Source organism: Lutjanus erythropterus, chromosome 23 (assembly GCF_056507025.1).
Source record: "Lutjanus erythropterus isolate fLutEry1 chromosome 23, fLutEry1.hap2, whole genome shotgun sequence".
NCBI lineage: Eukaryota > Metazoa > Chordata > Actinopteri > Lutjaniformes > Lutjanidae > Lutjanus > Lutjanus erythropterus.
The window spans coordinates 10,530,295-10,551,537 of NC_139339.1; the positions used below are offsets into that span (position 1 = coordinate 10,530,295).

The 21,243-nt window shown below is 37.0% G+C and overlaps 1 protein-coding gene across 1 annotated transcript; it reads left to right on the top strand.

The window, feature by feature from the left end:
• Nucleotides 1-13,367: 13,367 nt before the first annotated feature.
• Nucleotides 13,368-20,724, top strand: LOC146305617 (uncharacterized). Its single transcript, XM_084713118.1, has 12 exons — nucleotides 13,368-13,400; nucleotides 17,937-18,089; nucleotides 18,208-18,272; nucleotides 18,464-18,633; nucleotides 18,752-18,906; nucleotides 19,025-19,089; nucleotides 19,281-19,450; nucleotides 19,569-19,723; nucleotides 19,842-19,906; nucleotides 20,098-20,267; nucleotides 20,386-20,540; nucleotides 20,659-20,724. Exons 1-11 carry the CDS (start codon nucleotides 13,368-13,370, stop codon nucleotides 20,466-20,468), a joined length of 1,284 nt encoding a protein of 427 aa, XP_084569244.1. The 3' UTR covers nucleotides 20,469-20,540; nucleotides 20,659-20,724.
• Nucleotides 20,725-21,243: the final 519 nt, after the last annotated feature.

Below are 21,243 nucleotides of genomic sequence, written 5' to 3' on the forward strand. Positions count from 1 at the left end.
GCAAGTTTAACAACACAAGCAACACAAAGAACATCTGTAACAATGCCACGAATGACAACTCATCCATCAACACAGACAACAACAAAAACTGCAAGTCCAACGACACAATCAACACAAAGCACAACATCTGTAACAACACCACAGATGAAGACTGATCCATCAACACGAAGTCCAACACAAAATGCAAGTCTAACAACACAATCAACACAAAGTACAACATCTGTAACAACACAAATGACAACTGATCAATCAAAAGCGAGGTCCACACAATATGCAAGTGAAGCAACACAATCAACACAGAGTACATCTGTAACAAAACCACAAATGACAACTCATCCATCAACAAAAAGATCAACACGAAATGCAAGTCTAACAACACAAAGTACAACATCTGTAAAAACACCACAAATTACAATAGACCAATCAACAGAGAGATCAACACAACATACAAGTCTAACAACACAATCAACACAAAATACAGCATCTGTAACAACAAGACAAATGACAATTGATCCATCAACACAAAGACCAACACAAAGTACAACATTTGTAACAACACCACAAATGACAACGGACCAATCAACAGAGAGATCAACACAACATGCAAGTCTAACTACACAATCAACACAAAGTACAATATCTGTAACAAGACAAATGACAACTGATCCATCAACACAAAGACAAACACAACATGCAAGTGTAACAACACAATCAACACAAAGTACAACATCTGTAACAACAAAAGAAATAACAACTGATCAATCAACACAAAGACCAGCACAAAATGCAAGTATGACAACACTATCAACACAAAGTACAACATCTATAACAACACCACAAATGACAACTCATACATCAACGGAAAGACCAACACAATATGCAAGTCTAACAACACAATCGGCACAAAGTACAACATCTGTAGCAACACAACTAATGACAACTCAACCATCAACAGAGACATCAACACAAAATGCAAGTCTAACAACACAATCAACACAAAGTACAACATCTGTAACAACACAAATGACAATGGACCAATCAACAGGGAGATCAACACAACATGCAAGTCTAACAACACAATCAACACAAAGTACAACATCTATAACAACACCACAAATGACAACTCATACATCAACGGAAAGACCAACACAATATGCAAGTCTAACAACACAATCAGCACAAAGTACAACATCTGTAGCAACACAACTAATGACAACTCAACCATCAACAGAGAGATCAACACAACATGCAATTCTAACAACACAATCAACACAAAGTACAACATCTGTAACAACACCACAAATAACAAGTCATTCATCAACACAAAGACCAACACAACATGCAATTCTAACAACACAATCAACACAAAGTACAACATCTGTAACAACACTACAAATGACAACTGATCCATCAACAGAGAGATCAACACAACATGCAAGAAGAACAACACAATCAACACAAATTACAGCATCTGTAACAACAAAACAAATGACAACTCATCCATCAACACAAAGACCAACACAAAATGCAAGTCTAACAACACTATCAACACAAAGTACATCTGTAACAACACCACAAATGACAACAGACCAATCAATGGAGAGATCAACACAACATGCAAGTCTAACAACACAATCAACACAAAGGACGACATCTGTAACAACACCACAAATGACAATGGACCAATCAACAGGGAGATCAACACAACATGCAAGTCTAACAACACAATCAACACAAAGTACAGCATCTGTAACAACACCACAAATGACAACTGATCCATCAACACGAAGACCAACACAACATGCAAGTCTAACAACACAATCAACACAAAGTACAGCATCTGTAACAACAACACAAATGACAACTGATCCGTCAACACGAAGATCAACACAACATGCAAGTCTAACAACACAATCAACACAAAGTACAGCATCTGTAACAACACAAATGACAACTGATCCATCAACACGAAGACCAACACAACATGCAAGTCTAACAACACAATCAACACAAAGTACAGAATCTGTAACAACACCACAAATGACAACAGACCAATCATCAGAGAGATCAACACAACATGCAAGTCTAACAACACAATCAACACAAAGTACAATATCTGTAACAAGACAAATGACAACTGATCCATCAACACAAAGACCAACACAAAATGCAAGTGTAACAACACAATCAACACAAAGTACAACATCTGTAACAACAAAACAAATGACAACTGATCAATCAACACAAAGACCAACACAAAATGCAAGTATGACAACACTATCAACACAAAGTACAACATCTATAACAACACCACAAATGACAACTCATACATCAACGGAAAGACCAACACAATATGCAATTCTAACAACACAATCAACACAAAGTACAACATCTGTAACAACACTACAAATGACAACTGATCCATCAACAGAGAGATCAACACAACATGCAAGAAGAACAACACAATCAACACAAATTACAGCATCTGTAACAACAAAACAAATGACAACTCATCCATCAACACAAAGACCAACACAAAATGCAAGTCTAACAACACTATCAACACAAAGTACATCTGTAACAACACCACAAATGACAACAGACCAATCAATGGAGAGATCAACACAACATGCAAGTCTAACAACACAATCAACACAAAGGACGACATCTGTAACAACACCACAAATGACAATGGACCAATCAACAGGGAGATCAACACAACATGCAAGTCTAACAACACAATCAACACAAAGTACAGCATCTGTAACAACACCACAAATGACAACTGATCCATCAACACGAAGACCAACACAACATGCAAGTCTAACAACACAATCAACACAAAGTACAGCATCTGTAACAACAACACAAATGACAACTGATCCGTCAACACGAAGATCAACACAACATGCAAGTCTAACAACACAATCAACACAAAGTACAGCATCTGTAACAACACAAATGACAACTGATCCATCAACACGAAGACCAACACAACATGCAAGTCTAACAACACAATCAACACAAAGTACAGAATCTGTAACAACACCACAAATGACAACAGACCAATCATCAGAGAGATCAACACAACATGCAAGTCTAACAACACAATCAACACAAAGTACAATATCTGTAACAAGACAAATGACAACTGATCCATCAACACAAAGACCAACACAAAATGCAAGTGTAACAACACAATCAACACAAAGTACAACATCTGTAACAACAAAACAAATGACAACTGATCAATCAACACAAAGACCAACACAAAATGCAAGTATGACAACACTATCAACACAAAGTACAACATCTATAACAACACCACAAATGACAACTCATACATCAACGGAAAGACCAACACAATATGCAAGTATAACAACACAATTGGCACAAAGTACAACATCTGTAGCAACACAACTAATGACAACTCAACCATCAACAGAGACATCAACACAAAATGCAAGTCTAACAACACAATCAACACAAAGTACAACATCTGTAACAACACAAATGACAATGGACCAATCATCAGAGAGATCAACACAAAATGCAAGTATAACAACACAATCAACACAAAGTACGACACCTGTAACAACAACACAAATAACAAGTCATTCATCAACACAAAGACCAACACAACATGCAATTCTAACAACACAATCAACACAAAGTACAACATCTGTAACAACACCACAAATAACAACTCATTCATCAACACAAAGACCAACACAAAATGCAAGTATGACAACACAATCAACACAAAGTACAACATCTGTAGCAACACTACAAATGACAACTGATCCATCAACAGAGAGATCAACACAACATGCAAGAATAACAACACAATCAACACAAATTACAGCATCTGTAACAACAAAACAAATGACAGCTCATCCATCAACACAAAGACCAACACAACATGCAAGTCTAACAACACAATCAACACAAAGTACATCTGTAACAACACCACAAATGACAACAGACCAATCAACGGAGAGATCAACACAACATGCAAGTCTAACAACACAATCAACACACAGTACGACATCTGTAACAACACCACAAATGACAATGGACCAATCAACAGAGAGATCAACACAACATGCAAGTCTAACAACACAATCAACACAAAGTACAACATCTGTAACAACACCACAAATGACAATGGACCAATCAACAGGGAGATCAACACAACATGCAAATCTAACAACACAATCAACACAAAGTACAGCATCTGTAACAACAACACAAATGACAACTGATCCATCAACACAAAGACCAACACAACATGCAAGTCTAACAACACAATCAACACAAAGTACAGCATCTGTAACAACAACACAAATGACAACTGATCCGTCAACACGAAGATCAACACAACATGCAAGTCTAACAACACAATCAACACAAAGTACAGCATCTGTAACAACACCACAAATGACAACAGACCAATCATCAGAGAGATCAACACAATATGCAAGTCTAACAACACAATCAACACAAAGTACAATATCTGTAACAAGACAAATGACAACTGATCCATCAACACAAAGACCAACACAAAATGCAAGTGTAACAACACAATCAACACAAAGCACAACATCTGTAACAACACCACAAATAACAACTCATTCATCAACACAAAGACCAACACAAAATGCAAGTATGACAACACTATCAACACAAAGTGCAACATCTGTAACAACAAAACAAATGACAACTCATTCATCAACACAAAGTTCAACACAAAATGCAAGTATGACAACACAATCAACACAAAGTGCAACATCTGTAACAACACCACAAATGACAACTCATTCATCGACACAAAGACCAACACAAAATGCAAGTCTAACAACACAATCAACACAAAGTACGACATCTGTAACAACACCACAAATGACAAAGGACCAATCAACAGAGATATTAACACAACATGCAAGTATGACAACACAATCAACACAAAATACAACATCTGTAACAACACCACAAATAACAACTTATTCATCAACACAAAGACCAACACAACATGCAATTCTAACAACACAGTCAACACAAAGTACATCTGTAACAACACCACAAATAACAACTCATTCATCAACAGAAAGACCAACTCAAAATGCAAGTATAAAAACACAATCAACACAAAGTACAACATCTGTAGCAACACAACAAATGACAACTCATACATCAACAGAGACCTCAACAGAAAATGCAAGTCTAACAACACAATCAACACAACATACAAGTTCTGTAACAACACTACAAATGACAACTGATCCATCAACACAAAGACCAAAAGAAAATGCAAGTCTAACAACACAATCAGCAGAAAGTACAACATCTGTAACAAAACCACAAATGACAACTGATCCATCAACACGAATACCAACACAAAATGCAAGATTAACAACACTATCAACACAAAGTACATCTGTAACAACACCACAAATGACAACGGACCAGTCAACAGAGAGATCAACAGACAATGCAAGTCTAACAAAACAATCAACACAAAGCATAAAATCTGTAACAACAGAATCACCAACCTCACAACTTCAGAAACACCAAACACCTCTTACAACAGGTTTCAACACAGCAACAATATACACCATGCCATTTACAAGAGAGTCAATAAGTCTTCAAACACAGACCACAACACCCGCAACAGTATCTTCCATGCAAACAGAGGAATCATCAAAACCAATACTGACAAATGTTAATTTATCTACACCAAATTTTACAGTTTCTGTCACTACAAAACACACATTGACAACAACTCCACAAACCACTTCAGCAAAAAGTACATCAACAACAGCAACACCACAACTCAAGACAGCAACAATGCCACAAATCACTTCACCACAAAGTACATCAATGCCACCACAAGTCACCTCAACACCAAGTACATCAACAACACCACAAGTCACTTCAACACAAAGTACATCAACAACACCACAAGTCACTTCAACACAAAGTACATCAACAACACCACAAGTCACCTCAACACCAAGTACGTCAACAATGCCACAAATCACTTCAACACAAAGTACATCAATGCCACCACAAGTCACCTCAACACCAAGTACATCAACAACACCACAAGTAACTTCAACACAAAGTACATCAACAACACCACAAGTCACTTCAACACAAAGTACATCAACAACACCACAAGTCACCTCAACACCAAGTACGTCAACAACACCACAAATCACTTCAACACAAAGTACATCAACAACACCACAAGTCACTTCAACACAAAGTACATCAACAACACCACAAGTCACTTCAGCACAAAGTACATCAACACCACAAATCACTTCAACACAAAGTACATCAACAACACCACAAGTCACTTCAACACAAAGTACATCAACAACACCACAAGTCACTTCAACACAAAGTACATCAACAACACCACAAATCACTTCAACACAAAGTACATCGACAACACCACAAGTCACTTCAACACAAAGTACGTCAACAACACCACAAGTCACTTCAACACAAAGTACATCGACAACACCACAAATCACTTCAACACAAAGTACATCGACAACACCACAAATCACTTCAACACAAAGTACATCGACAACACCACAAGTCACTTCAACACAAAGTACATCAACAACACCACAAATCACTTCAACACAAAGTACGTCAACAACACCTCAAATCACTTCAACACAAAGTACATCAACAACACCACAAATCACTTCAACACAAAGTACATCAACAACACCACAAATCACTTCAACACAAAGTACATCAACAACACCACAAATCACTTCAACACAAAGTATGTCAACAACACCTCAAATCACTTCAACACAAAGTACATCAACAACACCTCAAATCACTTCAACACAAATTACATCAACAACAGCCGAAGGAGAAGCTGTAGCATCTGAAATGACAAGTGTGTCAAGAACAACTTACACAACTCCAATACAAAATACACATTTTTCAAGCAAAGAAACATCTATACCAACACAGACTACAGAGCGTGTCACTCCAACAGCAATACAAACTACAACATTAATAGTAACTGAATCCACAGCCCTGAGACAAACCACAGCATCAACATCAACACATCCAGTCACACCACTGACCAGCAGTTTACCTTCTGCAGCAACAATGTCAGAGACAACCCCGCTGTCAACATATTTGGCAACTCTATCTCCAGTAGCATCAACAGAAGCTCAGGTATCCATGACACCATTTAGCGAGACTACCAAGCAACCAAGAACAGCATCTCCCATGTCCTCAGCATCACCCATCACACCAAATCCATCATTACATGGCTCTTCGGGAACTCTAACCACATCCATAAATGCACAAACACGTGGACACAACTCTTCAGTGGCAACGCCAACAAACATGTCCAGTGATCCCCCTGCAACGGGGCCATCCAGCTCTTTGCCAACACCTGGACTTACGTCTCAAACCACATCGTCCGACTCAGTCTTTCAGCCTGTGACAGCAGTGACAGAGGTTGCCACAGACTCGAGTTCTGTTCAGCCTTTGTCATTTTCCTCGGATGCATCAACCCTAAATCCATCCAAAGCCAGTACAACACGACAACAAACTGATCCTGCTTCTGTTCCCTTACCTGGGGAAAATCTAGTGTTTTTCAAATATAGCCCCAAAATTGCTGCTGTGAGGCCCCTTGTCTTTGATTACCCAACTGTGGTCCGGACCACATTACTAATTTCAGATGCCTTCATTGAGGAACAACATGAGCCAGATCAGAACAACACAAGTCAGGTAATTTTTTTTTGTTTTGTTTGTTTTTAGAGGTCCAGGGTATACAATTGATGGGGTTTTATTGTCAGAATATGACAGAAATGGAATATATTATGCCTTAGTATGTTTTCATTAGTGTATAATCACCTGAAAATAAGAACTGTTGTCTTTTTGTTACCTTAGAATGAGCCTTTTATATCGACAGAGGGTGTAGGTCTTCTTCCACAGTAGCCTAGAATGGACAAACCAAACACTGGCTCTAGATAGGCCCTTTCACATATTTTGTGAAGTTTATTGGCCATCACAGGTTCTCCTACATGCTTGAAATGAGAGGTTGAGGTGAGGTGTTTGCAATCTGCAAGGTCACAGCTTGGTGCCACTAAACAAACACACTGGTCCTTTAAGGAAAAGACTGACATTTTGAGAAATACTCGTATTTACTTAAGAGTTGAGATGAGAAGATACATACCACTCTCATATCTGTACAGCATACTTGCCAACCCTCCCGATTTTTATTTAATTCCTATTTTCAATTGCCTTCTCACAATTCATTTTTTGTTATCACAACCTCAAAAGTCTACTGTTTCCACCCGAACAACAATACAGCTACACTAAATGTTGTTTGGTGGCACTCACATAATGCCAAGGAGAACTGTTTTTGCCTCAATCTAATCAGTGAGTGAGAGATGGAGAGTGCTAAGAGAAGTAAATTGTCAAACAAATAATCGTGGGAAGAAGAATTCCTTTTTTTTATGAGAAAATGACCCACAGGCCCCATCTTTAGTTTCTACATCCTTCCTTTTTTTTAGCTTAATTTGGCTATGTTCAAAGGCAACAAAAGTCCACCTACTACCTTTTTTGTTTAACATGCAGAAAACCCAAACAAAAACTACAACTACAAAAGCTTGTTGCGTAGTGGTACCATGTAAGCTTGATTTTTAGTCTTTATGCTAATGTAAGCTAACTGATTTCTTGGTGTAGTTTCATATTTAGTGTGCAGATATGAGAGTGGTATCAGTCTCTAACTCTTGGTAAGTAAATAATAAGCATATTTCTTAAAATGGCGATGAGTATGTCATGGTATGCTATTTCACTGCAATGTAATTTTTTTTTTTTTTTTACATAACGCAGCCGCAGTTACATGCCATTACAAAAGCCTGAACTGTCTGACTGGTTGATGTTTTTAATTGTGAGAATAACCTCTCTGTAGTAAATTATCTTTCTCCTTCAATTTCACAGATTCCCATGTTGCCACCAGAAGTGTGATTTAGAATGGAGGGCTTGAAATCTTTACTTTCAGTCCGACTGATGATCACCTAAACCTCTTTCAGGAGTCACAACACCTTAATTCACTGCATGCCGAAGAGTAATGAGCATATCAAAAAAAAAAAAAAAAAAAAAAGTCACACAAAACACATGCTGTTAACCTATCGTGATTCAAATTCAAAGATATTTTTGGTTCAGGTTTTATTTCTTTAGATTTATTTGTTTTGTTGTGTCGAGAATGTGTTTATGGGTTCTGTTGCCATTTAATTGTCAGTTCAATTAAGGTTGTCAGACTTAGTTTTATTTAGATATTGAGGTGTAATATATTTGAGACTCACTGGCATTTCTTATCTAACCTAGAAAATTTGATTATTTTCTGATATCTCAAATGATATACAAATGATAGTTATTACCTAACCATAATGCTAGATGAGTATTTTAACCAATGTTACATTAACAAATCAATCTGAATGATCTTATTTACCTGTATGATTTATACTTATGTTTTCTCTGTTCAACCTATTGTTTAATTTTTAATCGTATGAAACCAGTATCTTTGTTGCTGAGGGCAGTGCCATTAATTGCACTTCACTTTAAATAAATGGATTATTCATGCCAATATGTACTGCTGATTGTAATTTATTTATTATTTATTTTTTACACATGTCCACGACAACAACGCCACAAATCACTTCAACACAAAGTACATAATCAACATCTGTTATTATTTGGCTGTTCTTCAAAGTAGCAACACATAGCTGGGTAAGGTTAATGTCTGTATGTAACATTAAGGCCAAAATGCACTAAAAGCTTCAATAGAAAAGATTTTTAGAGATATTTTAGTCCATAGTTTCAGAACTGATCAATAAAGTTTTTATATCGGTTGGTCAAACCACGAGTAGACCACACTCTGTCTCCCCACCAGCATTTCCACCACAATGAAGTGCCAACATGTTGTTATGGTTTGTTTGTCATAGTGAGCTGTGTAGAAGAGTTGTCACAAGATAGTTTGTACTCTGTAGAGTTTTGGTCGTTGAGATTGTGTGTAAAGTAAATTAAAACTTAAACCCTGTAAATACCTGTAAATAACAGGGCAGTTTGGTAGAAGGGAGAAGCCTTTTTTTTAAAAAAAAACAAACCAAAACTTTTTCTCTTGTTTCTTTATTTTTAGGAGGTAGACATTTGTTGTTTAATTACATTTTGTTTTGTTTAGAAAGGTTAGAGTCAATTTAGAGTGTTTTGTTTGTTATGTTGGCCTTTTCTCCCTCTGAAACAAAATAAAACAGCTCAATTTGAGCTTGGCTTACTTGGTGTTGCTGGCCAATAACTGTTTTCTTTTAATAGTGCATGAAAAAATGCTGTTTTTTTGTATAATATGTTTACAAATATAATAAATGTAATATACTTAAGTTACACAATCTCCTCATCATATTAATTCAATTATGCACTACTTTGCTTTGATCAGTTGTTAGTTACACAACCTGTTGCTCCTCAAGTTTATATAAAGGCTTTAATAGACAAGAACTGCATCAAATGGTGAAATGTTTGCAATGTCACAGATATGAAATAGATTAAATAAATAACAAGTGAAATAGGACAAAAACTAAAAGAAATCTACACTAGAACAAAGAAGGGTATTTAAATATTTCTTTTAAGCGGTATCTGTTTCTCCTGATTTGGGTGAGTAAATCTTTCAGTTATTGCTGTCTTTGTATTTTGCAGATCTGGACATTATAAAATGTTTTCAAATATAAGAGATACAATAACTGTGCGATGACATGCTGGACACTGTTGGAGTTCCCATCATAATTTGCACAAGTGCAATGCTGCAGCAGGACATTTTTATGGCAAAATAAAGAGAAGGGACTATACCATGCAACTGAGCCAAGAAAGTGACAGATTACATGGTGGCAGCCTGTCATTTATGATCTTTTATGGTTCCTTGATTAGTGTGTCACAACTTTTAAGAAAAATGTATCCTATCTGAGTTACCTAATTTGCTGGTTATGAATGCTTTAATACATGAAGGCTGTTTTAGATTTTCACTGTTTTACATTTAAATGCACTTAAAACCAAAGAAATTATAATCTCACCAAATTACATAGACAGTAGTTATTTATAGAACAAGTACTGAAATTATCAAAATATAAAAATATTTGGAAACTGTGTGTGATGACAGATTCAGATTTTGTGAAATATAGATGTCATTGTGAAAAAGCTTAAGCAGCATGTATGTACACTAAACTCCTCTGGAGTAGATCAGAGAATACGGACAAGATTTTATTTTACTTTTATCTAAAGTATTATCTAAATTAGGATTATTTTAAAGTGTAACTGACATGTTTGAAAATAATAGCTGAAAACATGAAAAGACTGTGAACTATTTACTACTTAATTGTGGAGTTAGACTGTTCTGTGTTCAGGATTTTTTGGACAGTCCTGAAAGTCAGTTGGTGTAGCTTGTGAATGAGAGCCATTAGTCTCAGTGGCTGATGCCACTTTTACAGGATCATTAAACCCTCTACTAATTACAGTTTCATGACCAATTGTTCACATGCTTCTCACACTAATTTCATAGGAAGAACAGGGTCAGGCTGACTTTGTTTTCATCCATTTCAGTGAAGCTATTCCAGTTAGCAGGTAGTTTCACATCACTGCTACTCACAATGGTGTGAACCTTTTGTCATTTTGCCGCAGACTTCTTTCTCCTCCCCTCAGTGTGTGTGTGAGGAGTGTCTGAAAATGGGAACAGGTGGTGCCCTGCAATTGTCTCATCCAGCTTGACTGGTGCCACAGGATTGGTAAGGGGGAGGACCAGAGCCTACTTGAACCTCCAGCTAGCAGCACGCTGTCTCTCTCTAGCCTTTGCTCCCAAGAAAGTGCCAGCTCTTTGTTGTAGGTTGTGTTAACGCAAAAGTAGAGTAGCAAGCCTCCTAGGAGAGCCTCATGGAGGTGTTTGTTATACTCTGCAAACTTTGATAGATCTGTCGAGTTTCTGGTTAAGTAAAGTAAATCACAACAGGTGCCTTGTAAATAATTGTCTGTAATTAGAGAAGTCTGTAGGAGGGCGAAGCCTTTTTATTTCGAACAACCCATTTCTCCAGTTTTTCCTGTTTTAGGAGTTTAGGTTAATTAATTTGTCAATGTTTTGTGTGTTGTTTTCAACATTGTTCTCCCACTGAGCAAAATAAAATGCTACTTTGAACTTTGCTTACTTGTGCTGCTGGCCTTCCTTGGAAGTGGGATGAATGAGGGAGCAACACATCTGGCATCTATGCTGTAGAGCCTTGAGATTTTTTGGGGTTTCTGTTGGTGAGGCTATAGTGGGAGCCTGTACTCCTTGTGGCTGGTGTTTTTGGTTGGTTTTTTGTTTGATTTTTTCTTTTTTAACAAATTGGGTGATAATCCATTTTCCACACTCCTTCAGTATATCTTCTGAAGTAACAACACCAGATCTGATCTGTTATCTGCATTAGTTAGTCTTCCAGTTATATCTAAAATTATATATATTATATAACATTACAAAGTATGGGCATAGTATTTGTTAATTTTGTTATTGTTTGGATATGAATTTGTAAGTTTATGTGTGTACTTGTGTGCACATGGCTCTTAATATTTCATATTTTTAATTTCTTCATGTTATTATATTTATGTACACAATTATATCCCATACATTATTTTATTTAGCGATACATTATATGTACAATATATTTGTTCATACAGTATTTTGTCCTTTGTGTTCCATTATGCAGTATGTGCTTAAATATTTGTTCATTTTTATTGTTTGTTTATGGAATTTGTTTGTGCATGTACTTGTGTGCACATTGCTCTTATTTATATTTTGCATTACATTTGCATTTTCCATGTTATCATATTTATATATATTATTATATCACATATCATATTATTACATTATAATGTATATTATATTTGTTTATATTTTATTTAGATGTACTGGATTCTTGACTTGAGCTGCAATATTTTGACCAAAATACTGTGTTCATTTTGGCTTGTGTCTTAATAAGAATGTTTTAATCATATTAAAATGGCTGAATATGAATTATTATCTTCAATTGCCTTCTTCCCAAAATATTTGATGGCTGTCAACCTTTGGAAGAGCATATCTCCAAGTATATTTAGTCTAGAAAGATAAGAATGGTGTCACCCAAAAACTGAGACTTTTCAATTCTAAATGTACAATATGTAGGTTCTGGCTCTAGGGGGCTCTCTCACATTAAAACCACCAATCACAAAAATGTAGTTTGATTACATCTGAAATAGCATGGGATCATTAAAGTTATTTTCTTTATTGCCAAACAACCACCAATGCCGATAAATATTTAGTCAACATGACTGAGCCAGAAATCATGTTCATAGACAAGGTAATGTTTTGAGTTTTATTCACATAATGTTCATAGAAGTGGTGCCTTATTGAAAACGTTTGGGATAATATAAACACATAATTCAACGAAATAAATAGCAGGCAGATTTCATTGTTAAAGATCAGTCTGTAGTAGAAAACGTAATATAGTAGCTTCTTGTCCTCCAAACAAGAAAAACATAATGTCATATGTAAAAGCTCGTATTCAAAATTACACACTGGTTACATTAATGAACTTGATAATTATTGCTTTATGACTGCTTTCATATGTCATGCAGTTAAATATGTGCTTGGCAATATGAGCTTAATGTCTTGGACCAAATTAGATGTTGGCTTTGTGGGATCCTTTTCTAAATATATTTGAAGCCAGATCACAAACATTCACAAACATTAGCTCCTAACTTAGGAAAAAAAATCCTAACAAAGATTCCTAGTTTAGGAGTGATTTATGAAACCTAATATGGAGGTGTGGTTGACCCTACTGCATTTACTCATACTCTTAAAGAATATGATTGGTTGATCAAAAAAAAAAAAAAAAAAAAAAGAAGAAGAAGAAACGAAATAAATGAACTCTTACTGATAAAATGGTACAGATTGGATAGTGAAATCGATATTTATTTGCTTATGTTTATTTGCCAAAATGATCATTTTAGTACAGCTATATACTACCATGAATGCTGTTTTGTCAAACTGCAGGGTGTGGACATGCAGTGGAAAATTACATGACTGCGTCACAATTATGATCACTTTCATTTCTGGTGGCATTAAATGGGAGCATTTGTCAGCCTTGTCTGATTTTATTTTTTTCTTAAAAAACACTGTTGAAAGAAGTGATAAATGTGGTTTTTTTTAATCATTATTTTGTGAGCACAACTGATAAGCTCAATCACAAACATTATCTCTACACGATGTGATCTGTAATGTTGCATTAATTCAGTGTTTTTAATCTTTTTTTTTTTTTTTTTTTATCTTTCTGCCATTGTCGCCTCCTCTGCTCTGTTAAAAATCCTCCTGCCACCTTAGGGCTAAAATATTTTGTAAATAACCTTTATCTTTACGAGGATCTACTTTTAAAGTTAAGGGGAAAAATGTCACATTTATAAGAATTCTCTTTTCATCATTAGGAGCAACTCTTTGCACAAGGAACATCTTTTCGGTAACCCCCAAACACTAAAAAACTGGATCAGTACTAAAATAGGATTCCATGCTCACACGCTATGTTGTGTACTTAAAAAGACAGTCTTGATTTTATGTTTTACGAGTCAGGTTCTCAGGGGGGGAGAGATGGGTGATTGACAGACAGTTAAAATAAACACAGGAAGAATGTGAGGAGCAATGCCAAGTTGTGTGTATATTCTTTGTTTTTGCTGGAGCGTGAAGTCATTGCTATTTTTGGAATTTGCTGAACTAGAATGTCTAATATATTCTCAAATGTAAGAAATGAAGAATGCTCAACTATACAATTTCCTCATCATATCGCTTTTTACAATTTTATTAGGTTCCACATTTACCTTATGTTCATAAATTGTTTTATATAACTTACTGGCACAGTGTTGGAACCTCTCTCACGATTGGCAGAACAGGAATGCAGCAGAGGGACATTTTTATGTCAAGACAAAGATGGACATGTGAAATGAGACAAAGCCAAGCCAAGAAACTGCCAAACTTAGAATTGGTGACATGATATTGTTAGTTGTTTGGGTGTGATCACATTTTTTTTACACTGTATCACCTCTGAGTCATGTAATCTGTTGGTCATATAGTCTTTATAAAGGCTTTAACAGACAAGGACTGAATCGAAATGTGAAATGTTTGCAATGTCACGGATGATATAACCATTGAAATAGTAGAAGGAAATCTACACTAGAACAAAGCAAGAACTTTAAGTATTAACTAGTATTCATTTCTTCTTCAAATTTGGGTAAGTCAATCTTTCAATCATTGCTGTTTTTGTATTTTGTAGCATTTTGAAGCAATTCCCTCATCATATTATTTTTTATCAAAATTTAATTTCATCAATTGTTTGACATAACATACTGGCACACTGATGGGTCTCCCTTCATGCTGCAGCAGGGAATTTTTAAGACAAAATAGCACTTACGCACTTCTCATCAGTCTTTAATACAATGTATTCAATTATACCAGTAAAAAAATCCTATTGCCACCAAAATACATAGACAACATTCATTCATAGCACAAGTATTAAAATTGTCTAGACCTACAAATACTTAGGAACTGTGTTTGATGACAAATTGAGAGTTAGTAAAAATACAGATGTCATTGTGAAAAAGACTCAGCAGCATCTCTATTGTCTCTTTAAACAAATTTGAAATGTTTTATTTTGATCAAAAGTCTAAACTTTTTCATTTGTCTCCTAGTTTACATCATTTTGTCAAAAAGGACAAGAATCAACCACAAGGTGTCATTAACTTAAGTGTTAGAATTATTGACAAAATACAAAATGCCTAGTATAGCTTCATATCAAACAAGTTCTCAAATTTGATTATCTGCTTTAGATATCCTGTACACAAAAGAAATATAAACAACTTTGGTTTTATTCCAGAGGCCATTAAACTTGTGAACAGCCACACTACAAGAAAAAGCCACTTTGCACAGATAAATGCACTTACACCTCTGATTTGTTTTTAGATATTATATGCCTTTGTGGTGTTGTATATTGATGGCTATGGATTGGCCAGTGCTACTAATCCTTGTATGTTCTGATATATTTTTCCATTTATATTTTTTGAATTGTTTCGTTTTGTTATGTGCATGAATGAATGAAGTTAAAGTTGGCGACTTGTGCGTCTGCTTGAGTTGAGGTTGTTAATTAACATATATTTATTTATTTTTCTGGGTTGAGTGGTGGAGATTCGCTCTTATGATGGGTCAGCTGGATGCAGGTATTAATCCTGATCTGATTGCGGTTTGTGTATTTTACACCACCTTTTACTTCAAGCATAGAGAAACAAAAAACAGGTTGGTTTTAGATCCACATCCTACCTTACTTTATGCTGTTTACAAGGTTCATTATTGGAGGGCAGATCAGCTTCAGAGTTTATGTGAATTCATGTTAAAATACCCTCTTCTCCAAACTCCATTCTAAAAATGTTTCAAAAGTTGAGTCATCTTCTGTTAAATACATAATTACATAGTCTGCCTCAAAGTTCGTTCATGAACCAAAGAATAGGACAAATCAAATCAAGATTTTGACCTGATGATGATCTGGATAAAAGTTCAGAGATGACCAATGATATCACAATTTGTCCTGAGGGGCTAATGTTAGTACAAAATTTCTTGTCAGTCCCTTATATTGCTGATGAGACATTTCACTCAAAACTGCAAATGTCAACCTCAAGATGGCACTAGAAGAAAAGTCAGAGGATCACTGCGACTGTGACTCCTTGAATAAATATTTACAGTCTTACAGATTAATTTACTGTTACTGTTTCCTCATTTATCACATAAACAGCCAAAAAGAGACTGCATCTCAGCATTTGCACTTTTTTTTGTCATCAAGCAAATATATATTACCAGTTTTAACATTTTTTTTCTCACAGTGATAGATTTATCATTGTTTTATGGTCCTGAGCAACAAATCTTTCTCTCACAAAGTTGATTCTCTTAGTTTTAGTTTTATAATTATACACATACATCAAATGCTTCAGCAGCTGAAGTCCACCAGCACAAGAAATCAGTATTACGAATGTTAAAATAGCTCACTGTACTATGGGAGAAATTGAGGTAAGGAAAATTAGAGCTATTCAGCTCCACAGGAGATGTTACCTCAGACGTACTGGGATGACACAACAGTCTTGCTACATTTACTGGATCAACTTAAATATCATAGCCTATCCATGATGCAGAGCAGAAGAAATTATCCATCCTTTATCATAAGCCCTAATCTTGAGGAGTTTGAACATGGAAAGCAAATGTCATGTTAGTTAAACAAAGACATAGAGCTAGATAAACAATATAAAAAGTTAAATCAGTGAAAACTGTCAACAGGGAAGATATGCCATGTATTAAACTCTATGTGATAATGCTTTAAAACATATCATTATTATTGTTAAATTTAATGTTAATCTAATTATTAACTTAATTTAATCTGCTGCTGTTGTACATAATTCCATGTACTGACTGATTTTACAGATTCAAGAGTGGACAAGATGGGTGCTGGACCCATCTTGGTACTTTTGATGATATTTTTGGGTAAGTAATAAATTAAAGTGAAAAGTGAAAGACAGACAGTGCTCACAAAAATTGAAGTTCTTGTTTTAAACATATTGGCCATATTTTCTTATCAAAAAAAAAATAAATAAATAAAAAAATAGGGGCCAATGAGGTTGCTAAAATGCCAGCTGCTGCACAATCCAGCGGATCACACACAACTACTGGTGGAGCAAATGCAACTGATGGATCAGTAACAAATGGACCAACATCGACCGCAGGGAGAACTATTGGTGAAGTTACCACAACAATACAACATGTCAATTATTCCATTACAAATACAACGGGAGTGTCAATTACAAATGAGGGGACAACAACAACTAAGGTGAATGGAGGAATCACTCCAGTTCCTCCACCAGTTGTGGTCCTCGCAGCAACCCTGGTACGACCGTTTGCAGAGGAACTCAACAATCGCAGCAGTGAGGAGTACAGAGATCTTGAAGAACAAGTCGTAGCAGCGGTGCGTGCCACTAAAATTTGATCCTGCCGAGTAAATTTGCCGTTCTCTATGTCCACATTTGAAAGCCACTGTGATTTGACTGAGCTGAACTTTTCCCCTGTTGGTTTTCTGCTTACAGTGCGACTTTATCTTCCTTAACGCATTTGGTCCTCGGTTCATCCGCACCGTTGTCCTGGACTTCAGGTAATTCTTCAAATCTTTCAAGTCTGACTTCAAATGCATGAACTCGTAACAAGAAAACTGTCACATGAATTGAAAAAACTTCAGTGCGGTCTGGGGGGAAAAAAAACAACAACCCTCATATTAGAAACAAGGTGGAAATGCAGTTTTGAAATAATTAGCATTGGATTACAAAATGTGCTCTGTAATGCAAGGCCGCAAATGGGAAACACCGAAGCAGAGGTGGAGCTCCAGTTCAACAGCACGGCATCGCCTGACGAAATCCCACCGGCTGGTGAGGTCGTAGACGTCTTAAGAGGGGCTGTGAACAGCCCGAACAACACCTTCAACCTCACTCTTGATTCAGACTCCATCGTAGAGATTCGTACGTAAAAACACTAAATAGGCCAACTTAAATTTCCTCCAAAAATGAATTTGTGCGGTGGACTGTTCCTACTAATGTTTTGCTTTTGTCGTCAATCACTTCTATACAAACCCTGCAGGATCAACAAGCGGAGGCTCAACAACAACTGCAATCACTCCAGTTCCTCCACCAGTTGTGGTCCTCGCAGCAACCCTGGTACGACCGTTTGCAGAGGAACTCAACAATCGCAGCAGTGAGGAGTACAGAGATCTTGAAGAACAAGTCGTAGCAGCGGTGCGTGCCACTAAAATTTGATCCTGCCGAGTAAATTTGCCGTTCTCTATGTCCACATTTGAAAGCCACTGTGATTTGACTGAGCTGAACTTTTCCCCTGTTGGTTTTCTGCTTACAGTGCGACTTTATCTTCCTTAACGCATTTGGTCCTCGGTTCATCCGCACCGTTGTCCTGGACTTCAGGTAATTCTTCAAATCTTTCAAGTCTGACTTCAAATGCATGAACTCGTAACAAGAAAACTGTCACATGAATTGAAAAAATTTCAGTGCGGTCTGGGGGGAAAAAAAACAACAACCCTCATATTAGAAAGAAGATGAAAATGCAGTTTTGAAATAATTAGCATTGGATTACAAAATGTGCTCTGTAATGCAAGGCCGCAAATGGGAAACACCGAAGCAGAGGTGGAGCTCCAGTTCAACAGCACGGCATCGCCTGACGAAATCCCACCGGCTGGTGAGGTCGTAGACGTCTTAAGAGGGGCTGTGAACAGCCCGAACAACACCTTCAACCTCACTCTTGATTCAGACTCCATCGTAGTGATTCGTACGTAAAAACACTAAATAGGCCAACTTAAATTTCCTCCAAAAATGAATTTGTGCGGTGGACTGTTCCTACTAATGTTTTGCTTTTGTCGTCAATCACTTCTATACAAACCCTGCAGGATCAACAAGCGGAGGCTCAACAACAACTGCAATCACTCCAGTTCCTCCACCAGTTGTGGTCCTCGCAGCAACCCTGGTACGACCGTTTGCAGAGGAACTCAACAATCGCAGCAGTGAGGAGTACAGAGATCTTGAAGAACAAGTCGTAGCAGCGGTGCGTGCCACTAAAATTTGATCCTGCCGAGTAAATTTGCCGTTCTCTATGTCCACATTTGAAAGCCACTGTGATTTGACTGAGCTGAACTTTTCCCCTGTTGGTTTTCTGCTTACAGTGCGACTTTATCTTCCTTAACGCATTTGGTCCTCGGTTCATCCGCACCGTTGTCCTGGACTTCAGGTAATTCTTCAAATCTTTCAAGTCTGACTTCAAATGCATGAACTCGTAACAAGAAAACTGTCACATGAATTGAAAAAATTTCAGTGCGGTCTGGGGGGAAAAAAAACAACAACCCTCATATTAGAAAGAAGATGAAAATGCAGTTTTGAAATAATTAGCATTGGATTACAAAATGTGCTCTGTAATGCAAGGCCGCAAATGGGAAACACCGAAGCAGAGGTGGAGCTCCAGTTCAACAGCACGGCATCGCCTGACGAAATCCCACCGGCTGGTGAGGTCGTAGACGTCTTAAGAGGGGCTGTGAACAGCCCGAACAACACCTTCAACCTCACTCTTGATTCAGACTCCATCGTAGTGATTCGTACGTAAAAACACTAAATAGGCCAACTTAAATTTCCTCCAAAAATGAATTTGTGCGGTGGACTGTTCCTACTAATGTTTTGCTTTTGTCGTCAATCACTTCTATACAAACCCTGCAGGATCAACAAGCGGAGGCTCAACAACAACTGCAATCACTCCAGTTCCTCCACCAGTTGTGGTCCTCGCAGCAACCCTGGTATGACCGTTTGCAGAGGAACTCAACAATCGCAGCAGTGAGGAGTACAGAGATCTTGAAGAACAAGTCGTAGCAGCGGTGCGTGCCACTAAAATTTGATCCTGCCGAGTAAATTTGCCGTTCTCTATGTCCACATTTGAAAGCCACTGTGATTTGACTGAGCTGAACTTTTCCCCTGTTGGTTTTCTGCTTACAGTGCGACTTTATCTTCCTTAACGCATTTGGTCCTCGGTTCATCCGCACCGTTGTCCTGGACTTCAGGTAATTCTTCAAATCTTTCAAGTCTGACTTCAAATGCATGAACTCGTAACAAGAAAACTGTCACATGAATTGAAAAAACTTCAGTGCGGTTTGGGGGGGGGGGGGGCAAAAACCCTCATATTAGAAACAAGGTGAAAATGCAGTTTTGAAATAATTAGCATTGGATTACAAAATGTGCTCTGTAATGCAAGGCCGCAAATGGGAAACACCGAAGCAGAGGTGGAGCTCCAGTTCAACAGCACAGCATCGCCTGACGAAATCCCACCGGCTGGTGAGGTCGTAGACGTCTTAAGAGGGGCTGTGAACAGCCCGAACAACACCTTCAACCTCACTCTTGATTCAGACTCCATCGTAGTGATTCGTACGTAAATATTTCTAAACCCCAATTTGCATGCATTGATTAATAATGTTGTGTAGTCTACCTCATAATATTTACCTCATTATCTTTCATTCCATCACACCACCTCTAGGGTCATCATCTAATGGGGCTACAACAGTGACTGGGTTAACAACACATGGT